Source organism: Saimiri boliviensis, chromosome 2 (assembly GCF_048565385.1).
Source record: "Saimiri boliviensis isolate mSaiBol1 chromosome 2, mSaiBol1.pri, whole genome shotgun sequence".
In the NCBI taxonomy this organism is placed as follows: Eukaryota; Metazoa; Chordata; class Mammalia; order Primates; family Cebidae; genus Saimiri; species Saimiri boliviensis.
In genome coordinates, this window is record NC_133450.1 from 121,353,790 (window position 1) to 121,362,605 (window position 8,816).

The 8,816-nt window shown below is 53.7% G+C and overlaps 1 protein-coding gene across 2 annotated transcripts; it reads right to left on the reverse strand.

Annotated features, from left to right (window-relative positions):
• Nucleotides 1–436: 436 nt before the first annotated feature.
• Nucleotides 437–8,212, reverse strand: LPCAT4 (lysophosphatidylcholine acyltransferase 4). Of its 2 annotated transcripts, XM_010346303.3 has the most exons (14): nt 7,982–8,212; nt 6,565–6,707; nt 6,020–6,240; nt 5,552–5,664; nt 5,383–5,443; nt 5,027–5,085; nt 4,792–4,826; nt 4,155–4,209; nt 3,947–4,029; nt 3,567–3,692; nt 3,097–3,229; nt 1,511–1,609; nt 1,008–1,164; nt 437–729 (listed from the first exon to the last, which is right to left on the reverse strand). In XM_010346303.3, exons 1-14 carry the CDS (start codon nt 8,093–8,095, stop codon nt 554–556), a joined length of 1,575 nt encoding a protein of 524 aa, XP_010344605.2. In that variant the 5' UTR covers nt 8,096–8,212; the 3' UTR covers nt 437–553. The 2 variants fall into 2 exon arrangements, with proteins under 2 accessions (XP_010344605.2, XP_039318847.1); XM_039462913.2 differs by lacking the exons at nt 6,565–6,707; nt 7,982–8,212 and adding an exon at nt 6,408–6,558.
• Nucleotides 8,213–8,816: the final 604 nt, after the last annotated feature.

An 8,816-nucleotide genomic window follows, 5' to 3' on the forward strand; every position in this document is an offset into this window, starting at 1 on the left:
GGAATCAAGTCTCAGTAGGATTATTAAATATGGAATGGTAGCAAGCTATTTTTTAATCTCTAATGAGGGCAGAACAAGAGGGAATGAGCTGAAAGAGGTTCATGAGGAAGTCTGTTAAAATGTACATAAGAGAGATGACAGCAGGAGGGGAGGATATGGAATCTCAGTAAGATTTCTGTACAGGAAAGAGCCCTGCCCATCTGAGAGTGAGGAAGATTCATCCAACTGTGGCCAAGAGGATGAACCTTGGAAACATTTGGGATCTTCCAATGGGTGTCCTACAACCATCCATCCCTCTCCTTCCAAAGTAATGATAGCATCAATGTGACTGGACTTCATTTTTTTTTTAATAGATATAGATATAGATTTATATTTATATATAAAATAGTTTCTTACAAAAAAATCAACCAAACAAAAAATTAAAATCAACATTAAAAAAAAAAAAAAACCAAACAACAATAACAAAATTCAAACAGGAGCAGAGATGGGGGCTGAGGCCTAGGGGAGGCCCCTGGCGCTGCCCTGAGGAGGAGGGGGTGAGAGGCTGAGGCACTCAGTCTCCCTTCTGCTTGGGTGCTTGCACAGTCCCGTTGGCCAGAGCAGTGGGGCTGCCAGGGGATGAGGCATTTGGTATCTGGGAGGTGCCTCGAGAGGTGTGGGGGGGGCGCAGGTAGGTGCTGAAGAGCTTCCCATAGAGTGGGTCATGGAGGGAGAAGTTCTGGAACTGACCTGGACAAATCAGAGTGAGACGGGGAACAGTGAAAAGATCTAAGAATGAGAAGAGGATCCCCTGGCTCTTTCCTCAGAACTAAAACATCTTGTCCCTCTGCTCTGTTTAACTTCTCAAATCCAGGTTTTTGTCCTCTCTTTTTCTAGCCTGTTTCTCCCAGCCTCACTTCTCATAGGTTCTGATCTCCAGCACTGGCCACTAACCCTGTTTCCTCACAGCCCAGTGCCTTCCCTGGTGCCCCAGATGCCTTTGTGGGGCTGAGAAGGCAGTGACTCACAGAGGGAGAGGCCTTGGCTGGATCCTGCCTGGCAGAGCTCAGCATGCAAAGCTGTGGCAGCAGGGCGGGGTGAACCCAGCAGCAGGTGCAGGATGGTGCTGAAGCCGTCTTTGTACAGCAGGCGGTTGGGTCCCTCGGCTTGCTCTTCAGCAAAGAGCTTGGGAGACAAAGGGATGCAAGTCAAGTTCTCTCCTCACGCCATGGCCTCACCCTGCCCCACAGATTGGCCTGACGGTCTCCTCCTCTTCCGAAAGGGTGGTGCACAAGCCTTCCCTGACCCTCAGTGTCCTTTCTGCAGAACTGTAGACTTTATAGCTTTTTCCTTCTTCTTGTTCCCAGCTAGGCCTCAACATAGAGGCTGAGGCTCTGCAGTTTTAGGCAGTGTGGCCCTAGGTTGGATACCAAGTGCCTGCTATCTAGAAGCTACTGAAAACAGCATACCAAACAGGCCTCCTGGAGTGGGGTGAGCATAGCCACTAAGTACCCCCTCTACCCCTCAGTACCTCAAAAGCCAGACGAGTCAGCTCTTCCAGGCTCCTGCCCCCATCCAGAGCTGCTAGTGCAAGGGCCACATCTCGGAAGTCCACCAAACCCTGGGTATCCTGGTGTGAAAAAGAAACCAGGGCAATGTGGGGACCCTGTACCCTGCTTCCTGCTCTTTGGATTTTGGCTCCCCCTCTTCTCAGCAGATAATGGGGTGACCCCTGTGACTGCTCCCCTCAGAACTATGAGCCCCAAACTCTTTAGAATCCCTGGAATTTCTCTCAGGTCATAGGCTTTCTCAAGCTATACCAGGTCACGTGGTGACACAGCCCTCCCATAAAGGGATCTCCTAGGAATGTAAGGGAATCCCTCAGGAATGCTGCAGGTACTATGAAGTTTCTGACATGCCAGCGGAGGGCACTCCTGGTCCCCAGGCTAGCCAAACTGGTTCTCTCTGACTCAGCCTATGTAGAAGAATTGGTCCAACAGGTTGAAAGGGTGGTTACTGGCATAACTTCTTATGAAAAACACGAGGATGATGGCTGCTGTCCCAGCTCCATGTGGGACCATGGCATTTGAATTTTTGTTTCTGCTCTGCTACAGGCCAAGTAGGGGAAGCGCTTTTCAGAGACAGTCTATCTCAATCTAAGGAATCTAGACACCTGGTCACTCTCTGTCCCTTCAGAGGATGTTGAGAGTCACATTCTGCATCTCAATCAAAAAGCTCCTTGGGACCACTGTTGGTTGTTCATAAGCATTAAGAATCCTTGCCGGGCGCGGTGGCTCAAGCCTGTAATCCCAGCACTTTGGGAGGCCGAGGCGGGTGGATCACAAGGTCGAGATGGAGACCATCTTGGTCAACAAGGTGAAACCCCGTCTCTACTGAAAATACAAAAAAAATTAGCTGGGCATGGTGGTGCGTGCCTGTAATCCCAGCTACTCAGGAGGCTGAGGCAGGAGAATTGCTTGAACCCAGGGGGCGGAGGTTGCGGTGAGCCGAGATCACGCCATTGCACTCCAGCCTGGGTAACAAGAGCGAAACTCCATCTCAAAAAAAGAAGAATCCTTTAGGACTTTTTAAGTTGATCGAGGAACTTGGTTAAATCTTGAGAAATACATGGCTTGCTAAGAATCTTGAGAAAATTGCCCTAGAAAAGCTATAGGATATTTAAAAGAATCTGGCCAAGTCCCGCAGATACATCTGGGTCTCAAGCTCTCTACCACCTCACCTGTCCAGTGATGTTTCTTCTACGTGTCATCTTCACACGTAACCTTCATGACTCTTCTTCAAAGACCCTCACCCAGTGCCTCATAAAGTCTTATCATTCCCCACTTTTGCCAATCTCTAAAGTGGTTACAGAAATTTATAGTCCTCACTGATTATTTCTCCCTTGTTCCTCCTCATGATGTTGATAACATTGCTTTTCAATGCACTGGATGCTTGATTAAAAAAATGAATCTTCAGTGGATCTCAGGGGATGGCCATCTAACAGCTGTTAGAACATCTACAGACTCCAAACTGTGAGTGACTGATACGGCCACTAGGAACACATCAGCCTGGAGGGAAGCCTCGGTTCTGCTCTGCTCTGTGTTCTAGCTCCTTTACCTGCTGAAAGTAGCCAAAGGCACCAGCCACCGTCTGAGGATCGGAGAGCTGTAGCTGCCTGGCAAACTCTTCCTGGCCGATCATTCGACTCCGGCCTGGCTCTGCCTCAATGTCCACATAGCCAGGGGACAGCCTACAATGGAATTGTTGAAGGCAGAGAGCTGTCTCAGTTTCCTTCTGGACACACCATCCAGCAGGACTTTAGCCCCAGTACCAAGAGTTCTACCAGCACACGTTCAGCTGCTGTTTTTCTAAGATGTACTGAGTGAGTCCCTTAACAGTCCTTCTTACTTTTTTCAGCTGACTTATTATATATCCTTCCATTTATTCCCCCCTTCCTTTTATTTACTCCATTATCCTTTTACCCAGTTTTTTTCATTTTTAAGATTTTGCTTCCTCCTCATTTCTCCACTTCTTATTCCCTCTCTCTCTGTGACACCGCTCACACTCCCATTTTCAAGACCACTTACCCAGCCTTCCGAAGCACTTTTCCCAGTTCCCAGAGCTGTGGCTCCAACGCCACCTTCAGCCGTCCCACCACAATCACAGGTAAGCTCCCTACAAACTCACATTCGGTGGCTGGAATGCCCAGAGCTCTACAGGATGAACAGGAATGGGATGGAGGGGAAGGAAGCAGAAGAAACTTCTGAGGGTTCGTTCCTGACTGGCCCACTGATTGGAAGAGTTGATCAGGCCCCTTTAAATCTCCCCTCCTCCATCTCAGCTGTCCAAGAGCCCTTCTCACTGCCTGCTCCTCAATCTTTGCTTGAACACCTCGCCCCCTCTCCACCGCCTTGTGGTTCCTTTGCCCTGTGTAACTGCTCCAGGAAATACTTTGTGGGGCACTCACTGTGCCATGACCCTCTGAACGTTGTTGGCATAGAGGGTGGGGTCCTTGCTCTCCTCAGGGCTGGGGTGATACACAGGAAGGAACTGAAACAGACACACACAATTCTTATCAGAACCTCAAAGTGAGGTATGACCACTCCCACCCTCTTTTCCCAAGGTTTCAGAGGTATGAGACGTCCATTTTCCCACCCCACCGATGAGGGCCATACCTCCACATCCACAATGCTGCAGGGCTGAGAGGCTGTGAGCCAGAGGACTTTGAGGCTAAGAGAAGAGAGATTTCAATGCTCACCAATCTCTAACTATGGGTTCCTTCCCTGGCTTCCGCACCCCACTCCCCTCCCCCAACCCAGGTGGGGAGTGGGAAAAGTTCTGCCCATTGATACAGGGACAGACTCCTAGCCATACGGTCAGCTGGGTGAATACAGAGTTGGGAGATACAAGGAAGGGCCAGAAATACGGTAGGGAAAGAGAGCAGAGCTGCATGGATACACCAGAGGAAGAACTGTGGGCCAGAGGGGGTGTGAGTAATGGAAGAAAAAGGCAAGGACATGCCTGGCAGTGATGATTCTCAAGAAGGGAAAACCGAGGGAGAAGAATCACAGAAACATGGGAAAATAAGTGCATAGGAGCCATAATTACAGCAGGAACAATTTAGGTGGGATAGTTAATCTAAGCATCGCTAGATTATATGGGGAGATCAGGGTAAAAGTGGCATCTCCTCTAGAGTTCTCTTGGTCCTCAGATGAAGAAGCCCATTCACCTTGTCGGGAGATTGGAAGACGGGCAGGAATTCTCTGATGGACCCTGCACCCCACCCTCACCCCGGGAAATACCAGAACTCACACTCCAGGACCCCTCCATGCCCAGCTGGTGGTGTCCTATGGGAGAAACAGGTGAGGGCATAAGAGCATTACTTTTTCCCCCTGGAACTGGCCAATCACCTTGAGCAGAGGGCCTGATCCCACCTCTGGTCACACCCCCAATGCACATCCCATCATAGCACCAACGGTTTACACTTATTTCCATTTGGAGTGGATTTGTGCTGCCCCTTTCCACTCTTTCTTGGACTCAGACTCACCAGACTGTTGGGGTAGCGGATGAGGACAGGCTGCACAGGCACTCCTGCGATGAAGGCTCCTAAATCCCATTTCCACCCCCACCCCCACAAGGCAGAGGTTAGTACACAGACGTAGCTAGAGGGCATGAAGTATGGAGGTCTGGGACAGTTCTCAAATGAGATATGGCCTTGCTCCACTCATTGATAATTTTCTCTCTGACGCCCCAACTTATCAGCATTAGCTAGGAGGTTCCCTGTCTCCCTCCCTTCCTCTCCTATCCCTGCCGCTCTTCCACTTCTTGGGTTATTTCAGAGTTCCTCCCCAAATCTGGAACTTCTTTTTCCTACAGCCCACCACTCACTATCATTTTATTCACCTGGTTTGAACTTAAGCAAAGCCTTCTTGTTGGAACAGGTGCCTTCAGGAAAGAATAGCACCTGGGGGGAAAAAAAGCGGAATGACGTGAAGAAGGCTGAAGGCTGAGGAGAGAGGAAAGGGAGGTCTCTTCAGGAGGACATGGAGATGGTCTTGAGACCCTTACTCACCTGTGGCCACTTGCCTCCTGAGGTGGCCCGCCTTCGGACCTCCTCCACCACTCTGCGACGAGAAGCCGGGTCATGCCGGGATACTAGGATGGCTTGGTTGAATCGAAGCAGGGCTGGGGTTTGGAAAGGATAGGAAGAGGAATCACTTCATTCTTACCCAGGGGCGGTAACTTCTGCAGCCTCCACTCTCTCAACAGTATGAGAAGTTTCTGCTAGCTCTTTGCCCTGGGGCAATCCCTTTATAGCAGCTGTCATTTTAGAGAACTGACCAGAACTCCCTCTAATACCTCTCTGTCCCAGCCCTCCGAATCTAAGACTGGTTGACTAATGGTGGTAATTTATATTTCATTTGCCAATAGTCCCTCCCCACTTGAGGCCAGTTCTTTTTTCCAGTGTCCCCATTCCTGACTTTTTTTGCCCAGAGTTGTCACCCTTCCCCTTCACGACCCCGTTTGTTTGAATTCTCACCTCCGATGACAGGAACGCAAAGGTTCTCAGCTCGGGATACAACTTTGGGCAAGTCACAGGGCAGCAGAACGATGGGGTCAAAGAAAGTGGAGTGTGGGGCAGCAACAAGGACAGGGGCTTGAAGGCGAGACGCTCGCTGGCCCCGAACGCGAATCCGGAGGAAGCCCAGCAGGAAAAAGAGCAGGCGGCTCAGGCCCAGCACCCCATTGTGGCACACAGTCCTAACCAGGGCAAGGTTGGGTATCAGCAGAAGCAGTGGTTCTAACCCTCAACCGCCCCCAGGTTCAGGCACCGGGGAAGTAAGGCACCTCTCTTTTACCCTTAAATAGAATGTGACCAAGGGGCCAAGGTCTCTGGCCACTTTGGGACACATCAGGGCATTACTTACAGGTGAGGTCTGGGAACCAGATCTGAGCTTGGCTGACTCATTCACCCAAGTTAAACAGAATAGTTTCAGAATCCTCCCTTTTCTTCTTCTCAAAGGGGGAGGGGAATAGACAGCAGGGAAGAGAAGTAGGGTCTCCGGAGGCTGACCTCCCACTTACTTCCTCCATCCTGTAATTGGCTCCTGAAGCTGCTCCTCACTAAGACCGGCCACTTGCAGCCAGGCAAAGGGCCAGAGGAGAAAGAGGACGATAAAGGCCAGAAGCACTCGGATGGGGGCCAGCAGTGCCCCCAGGAGGCAGAACTGCAAAGGGTGGGAGAGAATGCCACTTTAGGGCTTGGATATGTTGCCTCCACAGCATCTCTCTCCCACAAAGGATAGACCCTGGAGCAGACAGCCATCATCCCTTGCAGGTGATAGGTGGTGTGGGAACAGGAGAGCGGACTGGGACCCAAGGTGGGCTAAAGATACCAATAAGGGCAAGAGGATAAAAAATTAATGGGATCAAGGACCTTATTTTTCTATCTCTCAGTTGGTCCCTACCCCACCTATAAAACCGAATGTCATAAAATGCATCTAGTACTTAAAAGATTTAATAAGAATGCATGCGAAAGTGCAGGGTGCTGTGCTTGATGTACAGTAGGTTAGAGATAGGTCCTCCTCCCCCACATCTTATTCCATAAATAGCTCCTATGCCCAACAGAAACCAGGTGCACAGATCTTTCCACTTTGGGCCTAGTACGCAAAGGGTTGTAAATACCGAGAGGTCCAGTTTTCAGGCCGGAGGTCAGTTTCTAGCACTGCCCAACAGCAATCCCATACTACTGGGGGATACAGGAGACAAGAGCTCGGCCCCACTCCGCATGGGAGAGGTTGCCGGGAGCCAGGCTGACTCCATAGGCTGCCTTAGGGAAGGAGCAGGGAAACAAACCTAGCCCCTGGAGCCTGCCTCCGGGGAGGTGATGACAGCAGAAACCTTGGACACTCCCTCCCCACACCACCTCGCAGTTCCCCAAGGCTGGCGCGGCTACACTTCCTGTAGCCAACCCCCTTCTCAGCCTCCCTGCCCCCACCGGGAGGTGCTGCAGTGCGGGGTGGAGGGGGGTTGGAGGGAGTGGAAAGAGGGGGTGTACGAAGGGCACAGGGTCACAGGCTCCCGGCCCAGAAACGCCTTCGGTCTAAGTCAAGCCCCGGAGGAGAACTCGGCACGCCCCCGCCCCCACCCCCGGCTTCCCGTAGCCTCTAACTCCGTCCTAGCCGTCAGCCTCCGCAGGATGTAATCCGCATTCCCCAGCGTCCTTCATCTCTCCAACCCCTGGGTCCCCTGCAGCCCTTCATCCCCACCTATTCAGTTCTTCCACACCTTCGAGCTGTCTTGAGCCCAAGCCCGCAGCGTCCTCTCCAGGACTCCTTGCCCACCCCCGGCCGCCCCCACGTGCGCATCCCCGGACTCCCGCTCAGCAAGCCTCTCAGCAGTCTCCTTCTCAAGGATCCCCAAGCCCACCTTTGCCAGGGCTCAAACGGCCCCATTTTCCTATCCCCACGGGTCCTCCCGACGCCCACTCCCCACACATTACCTTAACCCTCTGAAGGCGGGAGAGATGTAACTCATGTACGAAGGGGTTGGGGGGGGCTGGGGGTCCGGGGGTGGGATCGAGGGGGACCCAGTCCCCCGGACTTCCCTGGCTCATGGCGGGAGAAGGTGGGAGGGAGGGCACCCCGGCCCCGGCCCCGGCCCCGGCCCCGGCCACCACTCTGCAGAGCAGCTGCTGCTGCAGCAGCGGCAGCGCTCTAGCCCGGGCCCCGCCTGGTGCGGGCCGCCGAGGGGCGGGGAGCAGGCGGCGCAGCCCAGCCCGCCCGCGTTGTCAGGGCGCCGGCCGAGGGGCGGGGCTTCCAGCGCCCGGGCGCCCCTGCTCCTCCGCGTTCGCCGCGGCGCGGGCAGCCCCCGGGCCATTGTTGCGCGGCGGCCAGGGCTGAAGCAGGCTGCCCCTGGGCTTCGGCCCCTCTGTCGTTCCTGTCTGGAGACCCCTGGCCTCAGCTTCGGAGCGGGAGTGGGTCCGGGAGCTGGGCACGGAGCTCAGAGCGCCCTCGGTCCCCGCCCGGGCGTCGAGGTCACCCAGCGAGCGCAGATCTGGGTGGGGCCCTGGAGTTGGTGGGGAGGCAGGGACAGGTGGGCCGGGTGCGGACGCCGGCAGCTCGCGGGTGAGGCGGGAACCCGCCCTGCCTGTGGGCTTCCTGGCCCCGTCCGCACCTCCTCGCAGGCCGACCACCTTTCCTTCCCGGTCCGCGGAACGCCATCGCGCGGGGACTTGAGGCACTTGAGTCCTCTGGCGGCTGCATGGCGCCCCGCAACTCTCCACCTCCGCGTCCTGCCTGCGCTAGGCAGGGCCGCCTTTACTGGTGTGAAAGTTG

Coding starts and splice junctions, on each gene's coding strand:
- LPCAT4 (XM_010346303.3), bottom strand. CDS start 8,095: ATGAGCCAGGGAAGTCCGGGGGACTGGGTCCCCCTCGATCCCACCCCC. Junction 5,444..5,551: donor CAGGAGGCAAGTGGCCACAG/GTGAGTAAGGGT, acceptor TTTTCCCCCCAG/GTGCTATTCTTTCCTGAAGG. Junction 3,693..3,946: donor GTTCAGAGGGTCATGGCACA/GTGAGTGCCCCA, acceptor TTCATCCTGTAG/AGCTCTGGGCATTCCAGCCA.